Here is a 21,325-nt window from a genome sequence, read left to right on the forward strand (position 1 = left end):
TTATTGGAACAGTCCAATTATGTTACTTTTCATGCCAATAAAAAGTAACCGTGAAAATTATACATAATTATTCAAATTGAAACTCTAACTATTAATCTAAATAGATTGAAGTTTTAGGATTTTAATTAAAATAATTATTAGTTTAAGGTTTTAATGTATAAATTGATTTTTTTTTTTCTAAAAAAAAATGTTAAATCGAATTTCAAGTAATTTTAAAAGTTGGGTTTAAATAAGATGGATTTTTCTGGATCTCTGCGTTTCCCTCTCTCCCCCGCGCAATCGGTGTCCCTCCATCTCTATCTCTTCTACAGCTATCCCGTAGATTCGTCTCTCGCCGGCGGAAATCATCGAAAGAGGGGGACCGTTTTAATCTCTCTGGTACGAGGGTTGTTTCAAGCTCAAAGCAAAGGATTGAAAACTTCACACCAACCCCAACCTTCGAGCAATCAAGGTAAATGCCAATCCAAGATTATGTTTCCAAATTGAATGAATTGAACGAATTTTTGTTTGGAGACCTATTTATGTCAAGATTTCATAACCCAAAGGGCACTATTTTTAGAACCCCATTTCTACATTTTCAGCTTCTTTGAAGTCTATATCCGAAAATTGAATCCGTGAGGCTAAGGTGTAGCCTTTTTATGAGACCAGGAAGTAGCGCAGCTCGAGGGACGGAGGTATTTTTCTTCTCATCGCGTTGTATAAGGAGTTCTTTTGCTAGATAATTGATTCGTTTTCTTCTTTTTCCATTAATTTCTTTATTGTCCATGGATTTTGTTAAATCCGAGTAATTGTTGGTTAGATAATGTTTCTTCCTGTAGAGTTTGGTTAGCGTCAGATTTTCTTTCACTATCCTCTACTGTCCTACTTTTTCATGGTTGGCTGTTGCTAATTGGATGTTTGTTGGTTGGACTATTTAGCCTGTTGTTGATTCACTCATCCGCTTAAATTTTTGGGTCGGTGATTTAAAATGAGATTAGAGCAGGTAGTCCAGGGAGTTTCTGTTTGCCTATCAGCTTAAGCATTTGGCGGAGATTTAAGATTTTTCCTTGGGAGTGTTAGTGTATTATGTGTTTTGTTTTTAGGGTCATATTCTTCTCCAACCATCACCCAACCTTATAGTTAGTGAAATTTGTTCCCTATAGAACTCTTTAGAGGACATCAATACTTTTTCTTTCCCTTTGTTAAATGATAATTTTGTTTATCAATCCTTCAAAGAATGAAAATTGTTTTATGGCAATTCTTTGCAGCCTGGTTCCATTTATAATGGTTGATCTTCTCTGTGCTGCAGTTTTGTTGATCTAGATTCTGAAGTTATGGAGGAGCAGTTTGTACTGAGGGTTCCACCTTCTGTTGCTGAACGAATTGAACGACTACTAAATGAAAGTGCCTCTTCATCTGAAGATGCTTCGTTGGATTTGTCTTTCTCTGGTAAAAGAACTTATACAGTCATCTTCTGATTGATTCTGCCCATTCTGTTCGATGAATGGAAGAACTTCTAGATTTTTTGGACAGATTAGCTTTGTAGCCTCTTAAAGAAACAAAAATAACTTCTGATTCAAAACTTTTTGTTTTTTCCTCTGACTGTTTTCCTTTTATCGATTATTTCCAGTGTGTGCTTTCTTAGACTAAGTTTTGCACATAGTTGATCTCACTTTTGCCATGTGCCTGTCTAGTTCCTTAAGGAAGCATTTTCATTCTACTTTTGATATAGCTATAGATGTTAGTTACTGTGTATGGATTTCTATCTCATTCTTAAATTAGCCAAATATTTGTTTGCTATTGTACTTTATGGAAAAGAAATTTGGCAGTGATATCGGGAGAGAAAGAGATTTAGAAATAGATAAAATTGTGCAGTATGGTTTTGTTATAATTTGAGTCTTGGTTTATATATGGCCTCTTATATTGTAATCCAGAGGATGGGAGAAGTGGCACTTTTGCCATTGGTGACGATCATTTTCCAGCATCTCTTCTGGATCTCCCTTGTGTAGTGGAATCCTACAAAACATACGATGATACTGTGCTAATCAAAACTGCAGACATTGGTCAGGTAAAATGGTATTAAAATTGTTGGCACATGCATTTCAAAAGAAATGACCATTCCATTTCTTATGTTTTATGCGTTGATGGTTTTTCAACAGATGATTATGGTTAGAGAACCGGGTGATGCTGCTCCAGATTCAACTGAGTATAGGCATGGTCTGACCCCTCCTATGAGGGATGCTCGAAAACGTAGATTTCGAAGAGAGCCAGATTTAAATGTATGGTGTTCTTATCCCTCTTACTATTAGTTTCATGTAGGATTTTCTTATGAGTAGAAGTAAATTGCTGTACAACATTATAAGAAATTGAGATTTCTACTAATAAAATGAGTAGGCAGTCCTGAATAAATTATGGAATGATGCAAGTACAATGTGTTACATAGTTTGTGCTTTACATGTTTGGCTCATATATAAAGCCTAGATTATCATAAATCTCTTTTTTTTTGGTCAATAGTGACATGTTAAGCTCCCTTTTCTTTTCCCCATACATTTGCATTTGTTCTTCATTTACATGTTTGCATCTAGAAGGGTGTCTCTTGATTCTAACATACTGATTCTCAAGGTTGTTAATTCGTGAAACAGAATACGTATCGAAGTGAGGTTTTAGTGTGTTGTGTATCATAAGTTTTAATTTGATAAACAACATTGAAATATAAATATAAATACAAAGCCTAAATAATTCTGTTTTCTTTCTTTTTTGGCAGCCTGAGCTTGTACGACGTGTGGAGAAAGATTTGCTAAACATCATGGCAGGAGGAACTACCGAAAATGCAGATATCCTTGATACTTTATGTTTTTCAGTCTCATTTGTGTTTTAAACTCATTAGCATATTAGTTTATGAAGCAAAACATGTATCCATCCCCACATCAACCTGCATTGTAAAGATTGTTTACAGCCTAATAACTATGGCAGATTAAGAATTCTTTTAATTGGTCCTCACATGAAATTCTTCATTGAAAAATTCTAAGACGCACGTGAACTTGGAATGGCAACTGTTTTGTTTAGGGCAATTGTTCTCTAACACAATATGCATTTTTGCTTGTCTTCTGACATAAGTTATATGATCTTATGCTGCAATTTAACTTTAGAAGTTCCTTGACTGAGCATTCTCACATGTTGGAGTGGCTGAGCAACAGGATGATAGAGATGAAAATCCTCATCATGCAAGTGCAAAGCCTGCATCGGTACCTGCAGCAAAGCCTGATGTAATGGAAACTGAAACAAATGTTGGGGAGCCTGAAAGGAGCGATTCTGATGACTCTGATCATTCAGTTGATTAGATATTGTTATCCACTTCTTAATGTTTGCATCTCTGATGGAAGCTGCATCGGCCTATTTGTATATGAAAGGAAATGGGAATTGTTGTCTGTATCATCCCACCTCTTGCGTTTAGAAACAAAACACAGGACGATTTCCTTGGTGCATTTTATCATCTTTCTTTCATTTAAATAGCAAGATATCTTCAAAACATCGACTCCACTACTGCAATACTTCAATTTCTTACATGAACCAATGACATGTTTTGGGGAATGTAATAAATCAATGGTAATATGAAAAAGTGGGTTCCATTTAATTACATTGAGTGTTATTTACTTGTATTTCATACTCATATTGATATTTATTTAGAGTTTATTTTCAAATCTGTAATAAAAAAATATAAACTAATTAACAGTGGAGGGTTCTTAATCTAATTGGAGGGTTCTTAATCTAATTGCATTTGTGTCAATATCGTTACAATTATCAATATGTTTACGTTTTTCATACAATCTAATTAATTTGTGATTATGGTTGATTATGATTGATCTATAGGAGAATCATTTATTTGGCAGAACACAAATGAAGATTACAAGGCTAAAACTTTTCTAATCAGACAGAGACAGGTAAAATAAACAACAAATTTGCTTTTGCATACAAATTTAGATTACATGGGGAGTAAGTAACGAAACTCGGAGTCGTAAGGTTGAATTTCCACCATCTTATGAACAGGAGATTTAGTTTCACCATTCAAACACTCCATTATAGACCTCTTCAAGGTTGCAGAGCGAGGAAGTTGGCTATAAATCCATTCCAACAGCGATTCAATGTCGTCTGCAAAGTCTTTCATGTGCCATTGAAGAAGCTTTGGCACCATTATCTTCTTTTTGCTCGTCATCCCCATTGATGCTTCCAAATACTCCACTTTTGCCAACCCCAACTCATTCACCACTTCCTCTGGAGTTTTAACTTAACTTCACAAGTTTTCAATATCATTCTTCAATATGTAGCTAGACACTTACTGCAGGAGATGACCAACTGCCTCGACACAGCGCAAATGTCACATTTGGTTCCGGATATCCTAAGCCGTAAGCATGTTGAAGCAGCATTTCCTTCTCATCCAAAGGCTTCAAAGAGAACTCATAACCATTCAATTAATTATGTACTCGTACTGACACTACTTTCTTTTGAAGTATATAGTTCACTAAATATAAACTACAAGATGTTAATCACTTACGTATTTCGTTTCCGTTTCGCTTGGATGACGTAGAATGAAATGTTCAATAGCCAGAGCATTGAGAACTATCCCACCAACATTAAGAACAGCCTACAGGCCAGAGGAATCACATATACATATGCCTCAGAGGAGCTCAATGATAATGATAACAACGGAGTTAGGACATTGGCATATACCTTGTTCATCAAAGCCAAGAGTTTTTCGATTGTCGATGGCTGCCCATGTTCGAGAAATGCCTGAAATTTTTCGTGATTACAGTCAGTATATTGAAATAGGAGCATGTCTGTTATTCATCAGTGTCTTACATGTCTTACAGTACATGCATTATAGAGGAGTTATAAATGTTTATCCAGAATGCTAACTTCTGTTTGTATGTCAAAAAGCTCAAGTCCACATTCCTCAGCTTATGAATCAAAACCCTGCACAGAAAGGAAACAAAACGACAGTTTCAACTTTCCAGCTTTACTTGAGGCAATCAGGTTAAACAGACTGCTAGTTACCTCAATTTTCTGATTGATGACGAACACTCGGGCAATCTACGGATGTCGAAAGATGTTCGTGTGATATGGATGAAGTTCTTATAAGGGCCAATGTCCCTTACGGTGCCTTCTGAGTCAAGCAATATACTATAAGGATTGGGATTGGGATTTGGCATGGATGAGCTATAATCAAAAGACAAGGTGAGTTGAGGTGCTTTGCAACTGAAGCTTGTCTTTGCAATGCAGCGCTTTGAATTGATGCAGGAAAGGCCAGGTTTTGGTATATTTGGTGAAGTTTGGCTGTTGTTTGAGGGCTGATTTAGATCAAGATAAATGCTTATGAGACACTTAATCAACTGTTCTGAAATCTCATTTGGTGTCTCAATGCAAGTTTCTTTCTCTAATTGACTTTGCTTTCGGCTTCTCGTCGCGTTCTTCCTAGCACCTACATTTTGCATAATCAAACATTGAAAATTGAAGACAAGAAGAAGCAAATGCAGCAAAATGGGAAGATGGATTACCAGTAGAAGACATAGTAATTTGGATATCAGAAGCAGCACTTGAAGAGAATCTCCTTTCACTAAGCATTATATCTTTTCTAAGTTCATCATAATGCTGAGATCTAGATCTTTGGCCATTAATCAGAGAGTTATTAATTTCAGGTCCATTCAAGAGCATATTGTGTTGCCAAAGGCTTCTAAGGCGCTGCTGAATTTCCCATTCCTTATTCTGTTCCCTCTCTTTGTATAAGTTGAATTTCAACTCTTCAACCTTTTTTTCTAACCTATCAATCTCCCTTTCCACAACTCCCAATTCTTCCATAACCAACTGCACCTGCAGAGAACAAAGAATCATAAACTTCCTGTTGTTTTTGTTTGGAAAAATGGCACCAATGAGCTTTGACCCAGTTTCAAGAACTTATGTTAGCATAGGGTGAAATTATTAAAATGACAAAAAATGTAAGCATGATGGACTTCGCTTTTCGATTCTTGCTCTAGAGTCTCGCTTCTCGCTGTTTTTCCTTCTCCTTCTATCTGCAATTTTCCTTTCTTAGTTCTGCGACCTCAACTTCTCGTTTCAAATTCTTTCTTCTCTCTAGATGAAATACAGAGAGCGAGCACAAAGCAGAGCGAGATCAAGGAGAGAGAGCAAAAATCGAAGAAACATATAGGAAATAAACTGAGAAGGAAGGAGAACAACATAAACCGAGGAGTGAGATATAGAAACGAGATCGAGAATTGAGGAGCTAGCCCATCATGCATGCATTTTGGTTGTAACGTAAGCAAAAGGCCAAAATTCATTTGGACCCCTCAAAAGAAGCTATCAGTACAAAAATTAAAAAAATAAAAGAAAAACTAGTGTTACCTGAGGGGGTAAAGAGGAAGAAGCATGAGGATGAGACAAGAGAGGGCCATGAAGAGCCCAATGAAGAGCTTTGTTGAGTGCTTGTTCACCATGCAATTCTGCTTGTAACTTCAAAACCTGAAGAAATTACAAACAAAAAAAAAGGGTAGATTAGTACTTTAGAGGCATTAGTTTATGTCCCTCTTTCAAAATACTTAATATATATATATATATAATCTCTCACTTGAGTCTCAAGATCAAGTTTATGCTGATGTTCATCTGGTGTTGGCTCCATTAGAAAGTGTTCAAATTTCATTATTTTCGGGTTTGACAAAAACATATAGAACCAATAATATAGGTGGAAAAGTGAAGAAGGTCCTAAAAGGGTTCTTATTTAAAAAGAAATTAGAAGAGAGAGGGAAAGTTGTGGGATGCCATTAAATTAGAACAAAACTGAAATTTCTTAAGAGTTGACTAAAGATATGAGGTTTTAGAAGGCAAGTTTGGGAAGAGATGATCTGCTGCGGTGGAAGAGAATATGTTCAATGGACGGTTGCCATTAATGTATAAACATTACCAATCTCATGTTTTCTTTTTCTCTGTTTTTCTGAGAAATTAGAATGTGTTTTTCATTAATACCAAAGGTGGGTGGTGAGGAACGTGATATACATGAATTTAAAGACCAAAAAACTCTTTTATCTTCAAAAATTGACACAACAGAACTCAATTTTAGGTTGATTCAAACTTACTTTTTATGTCACAATTAAACAATCAATTTTGGTTCGTGTCTCTTCTAATTTTTTAATTAATAATTTTTTTTTCTGGAGAAATTATTGATAATTATTAATTATCTGTGGAAATTTAAAATTGAGAATATTTTGAGATTTTTTAAAGAATCAGCTTTCTTAGCTCTATTCAAGTTTTTTTTCAAAAAAATATTTTATATTCCTAATTACGTGTAATTAAGATTATAAAACTTTTCCAATGGGTTATTTTTTCTTTTAATTTCCAATTTTTTTTAATGTTGAGTTTTATTTTTAAACTGAAATTTTCACTTCCAAAAAAATTGAATTTGAATAGAATCACAAAAGAAAATCTATATTTACCTTCAACCTCGTTCAAACTTTTTCATTAAAGTTTCACATCGTTTTACCTCAAAATATTCATAAACTTTAAATTATTTTCAAATTATTATTATTATTTTTAAATTGATGTTCTTGTATCAACATTTAGAACGTATGTATCTAAATGTTATATTTCTTTATAAAAATGATGATTAAAAATAGTAAAATATAAAATGTTATATTTCTTTATAAAAATGATGATTAAAAAATAGTAAAATATAATCTAATTGAGTAATAACAAAAGTTTCATTAATTAATGATAATAATTTTCATTAATATGAATGGCCTCATTTTTGTTCTCTACTGATTTAAATATAGTTGCATAAAATTTTTTAGAGAAATCATTTTACTTGAATAAAATAGAAATAAAAATTGTTACGCCGTCTGTGGGGATCGAACCCACGACCACGTGGTTAAAAGCCACGCGCTCTACCACTGAGCTAAGACGGCATTGCTTAATGTACATTTAACTAATTTAACTTAAGATTAATTATGTTTAATTTTGAAAAAATGTGTGGACAATATATATTTTGGGGATTTCTTTAGCAAAATAACATAATTACGTTGGTTAAGGGTTATCAAAGGCATAACTAAAAGCCTTTGGAAAAAATGCATCACTTAAAATCTAACCCTTTCTTCCTATCCAAACCGCAATTTTATTGATCATTTGTATCCACTAATCTTTAAAACGTGAATTGCATATGATATTTTCACTTCAACAAAAAAAATAGTGTGTTAGAATATTATATGTTGCCATATCAATATTTGAAAAATTAGATATAGATAATTGATGGAATAATATATAAAATATCAATGGAGAAGATACAATGTATATATATATATCATTGGTAGAAAAAGAGTAGAGGAGAGTATTCTTTCAATAACATTAAATAAATCAATAAAAAAATGAAAAACGACAAATAAATTCCAAAAAAGAATAAGAATAATAAACAAAGAAGAAAAGAAAGTTCAAGTTCAAAAAATAAAGAAAAATGAAATAAAAAATAATGTCAAAGAAAGAATAAAAAATTATCCGAAAGAACTAAAAATTATACATGATAATTTTTGGAGAGAAATTTTTACTTTAACTCGAAAATTTCATGGGATTTCGACATAAAAGGCTTAAAATAAGGACTATATTAAATTAATGTCTTGAACATTTCATTTTTTTAATAAAAAGAAGTTTATTGAACTTTGTTTTTTTACTAGTGTTAGTAGCTATTTATAATTTCAGTCTTAGCCACACCCATTAAGAAAAAAAAGAAGAAGAAGAAGAAGAAGTGTATATATATATATATGTACATATATTATCCTCTCTCCTCCATGCATGTATTATCTCTCCCCCATGCTTCACGACCATTTCTTCCTCCTCCTTCTCTTTTCTCCTTCCCCTCCCTCTCTTTTCTACTTCTGTTGGTATGAGTTGCAGGTGGGAGACAGACGGCGTGGGGTGAATTAATGGTGTGGCACGGGTCAACACGAATGACATGGGACGAATCAACAGTGACGAGACAAGCAGATTCGGTCGACGACACGGCAGGACGAGCAAATCCGATCGACGATGATAGGGCGAGTAGATTTGGTTGACGGTGTAGTGGGCCGAACAGATTCGGTCGGCGGCGCAGGGAAAATATATAAATATATATACTATGATATATATAATCATTTATTTTATATAAACGATGATGATTTTGTATTTAGATTTTTTGTTTTATGATATGTACACTTATATATATGTTCTGTGCTGAAATATACTGTGGTTTATATTGTACAGTCATATGGATACAATTATCTATTTCATATATTGGTTAGTATATATAATGTTCTAAATTATTTTTAAAAATACCACGAATTCATTTAAAAACCTAAATTGCCATGAAATCAGAGTTGTATTTGAGTACATATCAAATATACTTACTAGTATATTTCATATATTTGTCGGAACATTTTCAAATAAACGAAGGGATACATTATAAGCACACAATATATTACGTAATACTCAAAACAAACAATGAAATATATCATATAGTATAAAAAATCAACATGAAAAACGAAATGAAAAATAAAATCATATTAAATATCATTTTCTCTCTCCAAATGAAAATAAAAAATTATATTAAATGCATTTTCTTTTTCCAATTGAAAATGGAAAAATCATATTAAGTACATTTTTCTCTCCGTAATAAATGTATTTATCTCTCCATCATTAAGGGAGCTTTGAAAATAGGGAAAATATACATAAAAAATGAATAAAAATAAAAGGAAAAGAGGGTGTTTCTCTCGGAAAAATTAAAATAATATTGTTGTTTTAAAATCAATTTATAAAAATATGGTTGGTTTTTTTTTTTAATGTGTCGAGTCTTCAAAATTCGACCAACCTAGGTCAAATTTTGAAAATTCGACCTTCACTTTTTTTTTTTTTTTTTTTTTAATTTTCTATTTTATAAATATGGTTGTTTTTGTTAATGTGTCGAGTATTCAAAATTCGATCAACTTAGATCGAATTTTGAAGATTCGACCTTCACTTTTTTTTTTAATTTTTAATTTTATAAAAATAATTTCTAATAACATTTTGTTATTTTATTATTCTATTTAACTTAACACTAAAAAGAACAAATTAAAAAAAATAATATCTCATAAAAATAAAAAAGTATAAATTAAAATATCTCATTTATATAAAAATAATTACAAAAATCAATGTGTCCCACAAGGCGGACGTTGTTGATTTCGAGCTAGTTGTCGTCGCTAACTTCGAATTTCAGGTTGCTCAGGTTCTTCTTGATGTTGCTCTGATATCTCTGCAGGTGCTCCATAATATAAATATTCATTATACTCTCCACGACCCTGACCATGTCCATGCACGTATGAAGATGAAGGACCAGCCTCTGAGTCATAATGTCCTCAACCAAATGTTGGCATCATCATCATCGGACTAATATAATCAGTTTGACTCTACGTCTGCATCACAGGGGGCAACTCTTCCACATTATGGACTACCTCATCAAACTCATCCTTTTCTCGAACAGGTCCTCTATGTCTAGGAGTTGGTGGAGGAACAATAGGTATATCGTATATATAATGTATCTCCTCCATATAGCTTTGATTGTCACTACATATAGGAAGAACCTGGTTCGGATCATTCGCAACATCACGGAGTCTATTGTTGTTCGATCTCTGTGAATTATAAAACAAATAGATAATATTTAAAATAAATTTAAATTAAAAATAATTAGATAATATTCATTCATTTACCAAATGACCCACAGCTACTCCCGGACGAGTGACGTAACACCTTGTGATATTATCATACTAATAAATGTAGTCTTGAGTGACATCCCTGTCAAACTGTTCAATAGAAACCCCTACTGCAATAAACCTTGCACGATAATGCCATCGCACTACCAAATGTGCAACTTTTTCAGACCAATCTATAGTCCTTAAGTCGATATCATGTAGTAGGGGTTCAGTATTATAAGGCGATGGGACATTCTACTGAAAACCGAATTGTCTCATCACTCTGTCAGGAAGATGTCACTCACCAATGTGAAAACAAATGAGAGGACTCATCGTCCACCATATGTTTTGACTATTCGTATAGAAATTGGCAAAGTATACATAATAATTTTGTACGACTCCTAAATAACCTGAAACACAAAATATTATATTGAAGAACATTAAAGACAAATACAATAAAAATGTGTATAAAATAATCAATTTGGTTCAGTGTTAATGTACCTGATTAGGTTCAAGCAGATCAAACATGCATCTGTACTGGCTGACTACATGTGTGGCTGTCCTAGTCACACAAAATTTGTCTTTCCATTTAAAATTTTAAATTGATAATTTAGATTCTAAATTAACTAGATCAGTGATATAAAAAATTAAATTGAATTAAAATAACATACCGAGAACCGTAGGATCGTCTAGCTAACTGAGCATCATTGACATCTTGTAGCTGTGGAGCTATTGTTAGAAATCGCTCCCAAGCCCATAGTTGCAAAAGTATGAGAGACCCAGCTATCTCACGAACCTTAGGTCTTGTTGCTTTACATAGTTGTCTATACAACCATGCCAAACATGCTCCACCCCACGAATACTGCCTCGCATCATAGAGGTTAACTAATAGTGGCAGGAACATCAAGTAAACAAAATGACTTGATTTGTCGGAAAACAGACTTCCACCCATCATTTGTAGTATATATGCTACAATTGGGTCATGTTCTCGAATGCTATCCAGTACATTCATATCAAAATCGTTGAATGTATCTGTAGGTAACTCATGTTCACGACCATCAAAATCCAACTCTTCAAATTCATCGTCCGTTTTAGTTCTGAAATCTTTATACGGGTTGTTAGCCGCTATATCTTCATTATCACATGGCGATACAAGTGACTTCGGATCAGGATCAATACATTCAATTGGATCTTCAAACTGACTAAATGGTGCATTCAAGTTTATATCCAACCGTATCCTATTTATATTTATATACAAATGCACTAAATTCGGCAGTGACATCGTGATTGAGAACATCAAATTCATAACTTGTGCATTCGGAATAGGGAATGACATAAACCTTATTGATCCTGATGGTTATAGGTTAAGATGTCTATATATTATTTCTAACTGATTTGTTCCCATATCTACACTAAGTGACATCCCAACCATTTCAATGAATTGTTCAAATGCAATTTCATGGTTCACATTTATGCTAAAACCCCCACTTGGTGGTTGGTCATAGTCAACTTCATCAATACCATCAATCATATTACCATTTGTAAACAACATAAATCCCAAGCATTTGTCCGCCATTTTCTTTAAAAAAATATATATATTACTAATTGTTCTACTAATTATCAAACTTAAACAAAACAAACAACAATAAAAACATTTTAAAACTATTTTTAAACATAACAATAAATTAATTTTTTTATAATAATTTTGTATTAAACTAAAAATATTAAAGTTTTTAAACTATAAACATCAACTTTTTAAACATTACAATGAGGTAAACTTTTTAAAACTATTTTTTCAAATTTAATACAAAAAAAAATATTATAAGAAGTATATTAAAAAAATCACAATAATTTTGTATTAAACTATAAATATTAAACTTTTTAAATTATAAACATCAACTTTTTAGAGTTATGAACATCAACTTTTTAAAATAACAATAAATTAAACTTTTTATAACCATTTTTAAACATAACAACAAATTAAATTTTTTCAAACTACTTTAAACTATATTTTCAAACTAAAAAATCAAATATCATAAGAAATATATTTTAAAAAAATCATAATAATTTTGTATTAAACTAAAAATATTAAAGCATAAACATCAACTTTTTAAACATAACAATAAACTATTCTTAAATGCAAACAAAAACAAACAAACAAACATACGAAATATAAATAAGATTAACATGTTGGTACAACATAATATAAATAAGATTAACACTAATAACAACTACTAAGATTAACACTAATAGAGAAAGAACTACTAACATCAATATGTAAATATTATTGAATTCAATAACTACTACAAAATTAACATGATAGATCTACTAAATATAAAAAGACTAGTAATAAATAAATAGTAAACTCACAAATTAGTAGTGGTTTTACTTTTTCCCCCCGAAGTGACAATGGTCTCTCTTTTCTCCATTATCCGGTAACAAAAACTATGAAAAAAACAAAATATTATGAGAATATGGATCTACAACAAAAACTATGAAAAAACAAAATATTATGAAAATATGGATCTATAACAAAAACTATGAAAAAAACAAAATATTATGAGAATATATGATTTTTTTTTTGTTAACGTTACCTTTTTTGTTCTTTGTTTCCCAAACAGCAACAAAAACTAAAAAAAAAATATAATAGTATGAGAATAGGAATAAAATTTATAGTTATTTAAAAAAAAAGAAATTTTGTATAGTAAAGGTACAAACCTCACAATTTAATGGACGAATGTGAGAGAAGAAGAAGATTTTCCGATGAAGAAATGAAGAAGGCAGAAGCAAATTTGTAAGCGTTTTAATTAGGTTCGAAGAAGGCAGAATGAGAGAATGAAGGCTGAAGGCAGTGAGAATGAAAGAATGAAGGCAGAGAAAAAATGTGAGAAAATGAGAGGAGAGGATGGGGGGTTATAAGGTTAAAGGTCGAGTTTGGCGTTTGACGTTGGGAAAATTAAATGGATGGGACGGGACAAGATGCTGACAAGCTACAGAGATTCAGATTCGTTTTAAAGAAGGTCGAGGGTTCAACTCACGCTGACATGCTGCAGAGATTCAGATTTGTTTTAAAGGAAGACGCTATCGTGGAGAAGCCATCGCAGTGTGCCGCTCATCGTCTACTTCCACTAGGCAATTATGTAGTAAAGCTCAGGGATCGTGTAGCATTTGGTAGATGATCATATAGTAAAAGGTATGCGATCGTATAGGTTCTGAGAAGGCGATCGTCTAATAGTAATAGCTAAATGATCGTGTAGGAGTTTGTGGGTGATCGTGTAGTGAGGAAAGAGAGCTCTCGAGAGTGGGAGTTCGGAAGACACTATTGTGGAGAAGCCACCACAGCGTGCCGCTCATCGTCTACTTCCACTAGGCGATCGTGTAGTAAAGCTCAACAATCATGTAACACTTGGTAGACGATCGTATAGTAAAAGGTATGCAATCGTATAGGTTCTGAGAAGGCGATCTTGTAATAGTAATAGTTAAGTGATCGTGTAGGAGATTGTGGGCAATTGTAGAAGATTTAGTAAGCGATCGTTTAGTCATACTGAACGATCGTGGAGAGATTGTAAACAACCGTTTAGTGTCTCGTAAGCGACTGGTTAATCTTGTTTGATTCCTATTGTCTAATAAAGAAGTTGTTCATCGTTCACTTGTTCTTTCCGGAAGTTTGCACCTATTGTTATGTTAATAAAGAAATACTAAACGATCGCATAGTAATGTACTAAACGATTGTGTGTGATCGTGTATAATTATTAAACGATCGTGGATAATTGACTAAGCGATTGTGTGCAATCCTATATAATTACTAAATGATCGCATAGTTTACTAAGCGATTGTGTGCGATTAATGCGGCGTACGGGAAAAGAAACTAAATAAAATATTCCCGAATGACTGGTTGAACCCTCAACCTCTTGTTTAATTTATGTCGTCTATTTAGGTCGAGAGTTCTTCTTCAAATTTTGTCATCTTCTTTCATTTCCTTTAGGTCGATAGTCAAACCCTCGACCTCTTCTTTAATTTTCGACAGGTCGAGGGTCCCCTCTTCAAATTTTGTCGTTTTCTTCAATTTCCTTTAGGTTGAGGGTCAAACCCTCGACCTATTCTTTAATTTTCAACAGGTCGAGGGTTGAACCCTGGACAAAATATTTTACATAAAATTTGCACCCTCGAAAATTCCAAAATAACGATAAATTTGTAAATAGTTTCAGAACCACTATATTTCCCTACATTGTTTTCCTAATCACAATATTTAAAAAAATACTCCGTTTCTCTCTTATATTTATATTTTATGATATATATATGCTTATATATATATATATATATATGTTCAATGTTGAAATATATTATGATTTATATTGTATAGTCATACGAATTAGTTATCTATTTCAGTATATTTAAATTTCATATATTAGTTAGTATATATAATGTTGTAAGGTATTTAAAAATAACCATGAATTCACAAGAAAAACCAATAAGTTGCGATGAAACGAGAATTGTATTTGAGTATATATCAAATATATTTACTATTATATATTGTATATTTGTTGGAACATTTCCAGATAAACGGTGGAATATATTACAGGCACTCGATATATCACATAAAAAACAAACAATGGAACATATCACATGATATAAAAAATCAACATGAAAAGCGAAATGGAAAATAAAATCATATTAAATGTCATTTTCTCTTTCCAAATGAATGTGCAAAAAATGTATATTAAATGCATTTTCTCTCTTCAATTAAAAATGAGAAAAAAATAATATGAAGTACGTTTTCTCTCTCCATAAATAAATGTATTTCTCTCTTGAGCATCGAATATAGGGAAAATAAATATAAAAAAGAATTTAAAGAAATGAAAAAAAAGTATTTATCTCCCCATAATAAATGTATTTCTCTCTCCAACATTAATGGAGTTTCGAAAATAGAGAAAATATATAGAAAAATGAATATAAATAAATATAAAAATGGGTAAAACGGTTCAAAAATAACATTAAAAGACATTTTTGAAAAAAATTAAATTTAAAGATATTTATGAAAATATATGATTAAAGATGACATTTTAGGTAAAAATCCCAAATTTCTTTATTAATTATGTTGATGGTTGTCCAATGACAAGACCCAGGCCACAGGCAGGCCAAAGTCCGACGATGCCCGGGGAGTTTATGCATTCCAAGATGGAAAGGCAAGGGCACGAGCCTTGGTCGGTATGGTCAAGCTCACTTTGTTTCTTTGAAAGAGTAATGATCGAGCCAAGTTCACTGGGTAAAATCTTGCAACCTCAACGATTACACTTCGTTGACATTATTGTCAACATTGAACATGTCCTAAGTTGATGTCAAAACAATGGATTTTATAAATAACTTCATTCCGCCACTTCAAGGGATAAACGATATTAAGTTGTTTAGCTAAACTAAACATTTTGTGTATTAACTCTGACATCGGAGTGTATCTACTTGGTATCACACCGATGTGAGTTCTCTTACAGGGTAGCTCGAAAGAAGTCTTCAAACTAAAAAAGTTTCGATAGGGGACGAGCGGCTTACTCGAGATCTGTGCGCCAAAAAATTATAATAAAAAATAATCTCATACATTTTTTATAAATGAAGGGACACAAAATTTTAGTTTTCAAGCTGCATAAATTTATAGAAGAAAAAACAATAAGAATGTTGTTTGTAACATTTATAAGAGGTGTCGATATCTATATTAGAGAGTTTTTTCCTTGAGACATATTTCGTCTCCTACTGAATAACTTTTCTTTTCACTTATGTGTAAGATAAAATAAAACATTAATTCTTTTTTTAAATAATAAAAAAACTATATAATTGCAAGACAATATTACTTTACAATTAATACAAAACTTTGAGAGAATAGAGTTTAAAGAGGAAGAAACAAAATTTAAGATAAGGACAAGTTATTTTTATTTTCTTGTAGCAAACAAAGTAGAGGTTTTTATATAGTTATAAAGGATAAGAAAGCTGTTATTGTTTTTTTTAGATAATTGTGAAACCAACTCCAAAACTTTTGCGATGATAATCTCTGCTATATATATAAAAGAGGCAAAGTGACTAAAATCTTTATATTCTCACTTTGTCTCCCATTTTTAAGCGTATGACTATTATACTCTTAATTTAAATGGTTAATCATTAATAAATTCATTTAAACGTACATTCAAAACCTTCAAAAGTACATTCAAATGCATGTGTTATTTGGTTGCATACAATTAATTAGAAAAACATGAGAATCAAGAAAATGGAGAGATATAGGAAAGATTTGAGATATTAGGGAATGAATAGATATAGATAGTTTTTTTTGGATGGCATATAGAGAGAATTTGAGAATATAAACTTAGAGGGAATTTGAGCATATAAACTTTCTAATTTTAATTTTAAAATTCTGATTGTGATTCAATTATATTATACTCACGATCCCTTCATTTTCAAAGAGTTGTTTGAAAAGTTTTAGAATAGAACTAAAACTGGATTTATGAAAATAAAAACGCTATGTATTAAAAAAAAAAAGGATAAGGATAATATTAAAAAAAAAACCAAAAAAATTACCATATAAATTATAAAATATGATTTCATATAATTTGAGAAGAAAAACAAGTTTATTTGCTGTATTTCTTTGTTAAATAATTAATAAATTAAAAATCTATTTCACAGTTTTAAATATAATGCATAATATATCTTTTAATGAAAACGAGATGTAAATAATATCTATCTATGACAAATAAAATTTAAACAAAAACTAAAATCAAGATTTTAGGTATACATTTTTCTTTGAACATAACTTTCTAAGACTCAAATACAGTTATCGAGGAAAGTTCATTTTCCTCTTTTTCCTTAATCCTTTTATAAATTTCTATATATTTTTTATTTCTTCAAACAATTACAACGGTTCCTTCAGAGATATATTCAACATCCTTTTAAATGATCTCAGTGACTGTTCTGAGGTAAATATGTGAGAAAATATTAAAATAAAAAATAAAACACATTTTTTTTTTTTTTTTTTACTTTGTACTATATATATATATATTTTAAAAGGGGCAAAATGTACTTCTCCCTTTTTGATTTTCACGTAACTGTTTTTTATTTTTTAATTTCACGCCCTTTCATTTTAAGCCCTTTCAAATATAACTAATTCGTTATAACACAATTACAACTTTTTATTAAAAGGAAGTTTCACAAAATTAATTTGTTTCAATTTCTTTATTAAAAAATAATCGGATCCCAAAAATAATGTCCAAGATTTTTCAAAAATTAGAACTTACTCTTGCCTCTTAATTTTATTTCGACTTTATTTTTAGTTCGACGGAAACTACTAATTAGTGGTGGAATTGTCTTATTTTTCTTACCCATTTTGTTTTCTTATATTCATAGGCATTTTGATTAGCTTTATCACATTTGATTTTTTGTTTGTTTGTTTAATTTTGATTTTTTGGATTTTCTTAATTTAGGATAGATTTGATTTATGGATTTACTTATTTTATTTGAGTTATAGAGATTTAAGGAACCATCATTCATCTTTTATTTCTTTTAGATACTTTGATATATGAATTTTATGAATTTTTTTAAGTCTTTGAGGGATAAATTCTTTGATAACTTTTTCGAATTTGTTCTTTAACGTTTCTTTGTTTTGTTTATGATAGTTGCGAACAGTTAGAATTATCAATGAGAGACCTTTTCTCCTTTTATGGTGAAATTAAATTTGTTGACATCTAAAAGTAAGTATCATTTACTCATTTCTCAAAATTTTATATTAGAATTTATTTTTAGTTCGACGGAAATTGGTGATTGGTAGTGAAATTGTTAATTTTTTTTGTCCTCATTTGGTTTTCCCATTGTTTGTTTTCATATGCATTTGATTAATTTTATCACGTTTGATTTGACATTTTGATTTACTTCATCACGTTTGATTATGTTTCCCAATAAATAATCAAATTTTAAATTTAAATGTAATATTTATATAATAATCTAAATTTAAACATATTCATTATGTTTCCCAATAAATAATCAATTTTTAAATTTAAATGTAATATTTATATAATAATCTAAATTTAAACATATTCATTATGTTTCCCAATAAATAATCAATTTTTAAATTTAAATGGAATATTTATATAATAATCTAAATTTAAACATATTCATTATTTTTCCCAATAAACAATCAATTTTTAAATTTAAATGTAATATTTATATAATAATAATAACATAACAATAGATAACTATACTAAATATATATGTAAAAGCTAATCAGGACGGGGACGGGGGACGGGGCCGGGCCGGTGACAGGGAATGCATTCCCTGTCCCCGCCCCCATTTAGCTCACGGGGAATTTTTTTCTCCCGCTCCCTTCCCCACCTAATCGGGGAATCCTCGCCTCGCAGGACCCGTTCCCATGAGAAAATTGGACATCTCTAAGTGACATAAATAGGATCAAGTTAATAGTATATAGCTTAAAAAGTATATGGATGAAATTGGGTATCTCACCTTGTAACACTATTGGATGCAACCCATTTTGTATAGGTAATATAAATGATGTGATCCACAGATAATTTATGTAGAGACATGTGAGTAGGGCATCCTATGTAATGAGTTTGCATAAAGACTAAACCATGAAATCGTCACTTTTCTTTATAACGACCGTTTTCTGTTAAAACTGACTATTTCATACTAAAGTAACCTAGGATAACTCGATCTTAATCCTGAGCTAACTATGAACTCTTGTTTATTCGGGATTGTCCTTTGATCTACATGATTGAGAGTAGTCCAAGAGCACTACTCAATAAGCCTTCCATTTTGGGATAAGACCGGATAGATAGCTGGGGACATAGCTTTGTAATATGGAATTCACTCCTACCCTTTTTAGGGTTAGCAAATAGGTTGTTCTCTTAAGTGTTGAATCCTGGTCTTGAACAATCGGAGCCCCGCCCATGATTCATGAGTGGTATTATGAATCAGTTGTTCATTAGAGGGTCAATGGGAGCTTAAGGAACAATATGTGGTAATTTTGACCCAGCTGTAAATACAAACAACCTGTGAATGATCGACTTACTGATTATGGTTAACATGGATAGAAATACATCTATAGTGAGGAGAGTGCAACTATCAAGCTATGGTGGTATGTCTTGATGGTTAACGAAAAGTAATTAATTCGGTTTACAGAATTTAACCAATTAATTACAAATCATTGGAGTTCATGATCGGTAGGTTCAATAGGTTTCTCTACTAGCTCATAAATTGGAATAATGAATTGAGTAATTGATTAGATAAATTTTGAATTTAGGGTTATGAATTTGGAATGTTCAAATTCAGTTTTAGGGCTTTTCAATTGATTGTATACGATGCAATTAAAATGTTTAATTTAATCAAAATTAAAACGGGATTGGAGAATCAATTAATATTTAAATAATGATTTAAATATTGATTATATGAATTTGAATCATATTGGTGGAATTGGTTTTTTAATTTAATATTAAGATATTAAACTAATTAAATTAGTTTTATTTAAATTAATTAATTTGAATTAATTATATAAAGCTAAATTTTAAATAAAATAGTTCTATTTAAAAGGAAAATCAATTTAATTGAAATTGATTAAGAGTTAGTAGATTTTTCCCAAAAATTGAAAAATCCACTAACATCATTTATGGCGTTTTATCACCAAAATCCACCCCGAGTTCTTCAATTAATACCAAGTAGGAGCTGTCCTACATGCAGCCATCTTCTAATGCATAAATTAAGTCTATATAATGAAGCTTCATGCATGGAATTTGAGAGAACTCTCTGAGTTCTTTATCCAAGTTGCTGTAAAACTGAAACTCTACTACCCTCTCTCTAGTTCATCTTCAATTCAGTTTGATTAGAGTGTTTTCACCACACATTCCTTCTTGAGCATAGTGGAGAAGATCTTGTTGGTGGTCTATCTGAAGAATCCAACTCAAACTTGTGGAGATTCTACTGAAATCACGAAGAGAACTACAAATGTATTATCATGTTCAAACCCTTTTATGAAAACCTCATGAGTAGCATGTTTAAAACTCAAATTAAATGTAGTTTAAGTGCTTATTGATTCTAAATTCTTCCGTTGCATGAAAAATGTTAATTTTTTTTTGTTTTAAAATACCCTTAAACTTTTAAAACTTTCAAAATACTCTTAAACTTAAAAAAAAAGGCATTAATATTCTTAAGCCTAACAATAAGGGTGTTTTTGTACTTTTTTTCAAAAGTTTAAGGATATTTTTTAATCTTTTAAAAGTTCAAGGGTATTTTTTTACACAAATATAAAAATTTTGGTATTTTATATAGTTTAGCCTTAAATTATTATTTTGGTAGCATTGGAGCATGATAGTCGATTCGGTTTGTCGGTTTAGGGATCAACCAAGAACCGAAACTAAACCAACCGATTTTGTGAAGAAGAAATCCAAACCAATATTCAATAAATAATCAAACCAATGAATTGGTTTTTTGTTTTGGTTTATTATCGATTTGGTTATCGATTTTTGACATTTTCTCCTTTTCTTCTACTATTTAATTTTTATTTTCAATTTTGTTTTAAATTGGTTCTTTTTACTAATTTTAAATTAAACTGGGTCCATTTCTTTTTTTTT

At 31.1% G+C, this 21,325-nt stretch overlaps 2 protein-coding genes, 1 non-coding gene and 1 pseudogene across 4 annotated transcripts; 1 reads left to right on the top strand and 3 right to left on the bottom strand.

The window, feature by feature from the left end:
* The first annotated feature begins 221 nt into the window (after positions 1-221).
* TAF7 (TBP-associated factor 7) lies at positions 222-3,616 on the top strand. Of its 2 annotated transcripts, XM_039035169.2 has the most exons (7): positions 222-451; positions 582-674; positions 1,289-1,428; positions 1,914-2,047; positions 2,139-2,258; positions 2,744-2,813; positions 3,154-3,616. In XM_039035169.2, exons 3-7 carry the CDS (start codon positions 1,314-1,316, stop codon positions 3,318-3,320), a joined length of 606 nt encoding a protein of 201 aa, XP_038891097.1. In that variant the 5' UTR covers positions 222-451; positions 582-674; positions 1,289-1,313; the 3' UTR covers positions 3,321-3,616. The 2 variants fall into 2 exon arrangements, with proteins under 2 accessions (XP_038891097.1, XP_038891098.1); XM_039035170.2 differs by lacking the exon at positions 582-674 and having other exon boundaries at positions 241-451.
* A 688-nt stretch (positions 3,617-4,304) lies between these two features.
* Positions 4,305-6,831, bottom strand: LOC120080496 (ternary complex factor MIP1 leucine-zipper protein (Protein of unknown function, DUF547)). The gene is made up of 8 exons (XM_090314315.1): positions 6,599-6,831; positions 6,376-6,492; positions 5,532-5,844; positions 5,032-5,455; positions 4,851-4,950; positions 4,708-4,767; positions 4,532-4,621; positions 4,305-4,421 (listed from the first exon to the last, which is right to left on the bottom strand). The coding sequence occupies exons 1-8, from the start codon at positions 6,692-6,694 to the stop codon at positions 4,305-4,307; spliced, it is 1,317 nt and encodes a 438-aa protein (XP_090170441.1). The 5' UTR covers positions 6,695-6,831.
* A 1,025-nt stretch (positions 6,832-7,856) lies between these two features.
* TRNAK-UUU (transfer RNA lysine (anticodon UUU)) lies at positions 7,857-7,928 on the bottom strand. The gene has a single exon. It is a non-coding gene; the product is annotated as a tRNA-Lys (tRNA).
* Positions 7,929-10,172: 2,244 nt separating this feature from the next.
* Positions 10,173-11,664, bottom strand: LOC150035440 (serine/threonine-protein phosphatase 7 long form homolog; annotated as a pseudogene).
* Positions 11,665-21,325: the final 9,661 nt, after the last annotated feature.

Source organism: Benincasa hispida, chromosome 6 (assembly GCF_027475165.1).
Source record: "Benincasa hispida cultivar pf3 chromosome 6, pf3_genome.v1.1, whole genome shotgun sequence".
NCBI lineage: Eukaryota > Viridiplantae > Streptophyta > Magnoliopsida > Cucurbitales > Cucurbitaceae > Benincasa > Benincasa hispida.

What these genes read in the sequence shown, in the direction of transcription:
- TAF7 (XM_039035169.2), top strand. Translation starts at nt 1,314, where the DNA reads ATGGAGGAGCAGTTTGTACTGAGGGTTCCACCTTCTGTTGCTGAACGA. An exon ending in AAACTGCAGACATTGGTCAG is followed by an intron (nt 2,048 to 2,138) that starts GTAAAATGGTAT and finishes GTTTTTCAACAG; the next exon opens with ATGATTATGGTTAGAGAACC. An exon ending in AGGAACTACCGAAAATGCAG is followed by an intron (nt 2,814 to 3,153) that starts ATATCCTTGATA and finishes GAGCATTCTCAC; the next exon opens with ATGTTGGAGTGGCTGAGCAA.
- LOC120080496 (XM_090314315.1), bottom strand. Translation starts at nt 6,694, where the DNA reads ATGTTTTTGTCAAACCCGAAAATAATGAAATTTGAACACTTTCTAATG. An exon ending in TCATCAATCAGAAAATTGAG is followed by an intron (nt 4,951 to 5,031) that starts GTAACTAGCAGT and finishes CTTTCTGTGCAG; the next exon opens with GGTTTTGATTCATAAGCTGA. An exon ending in GCGAAACGGAAACGAAATAC is followed by an intron (nt 4,422 to 4,531) that starts GTAAGTGATTAA and finishes TTCTCTTTGAAG; the next exon opens with CCTTTGGATGAGAAGGAAAT.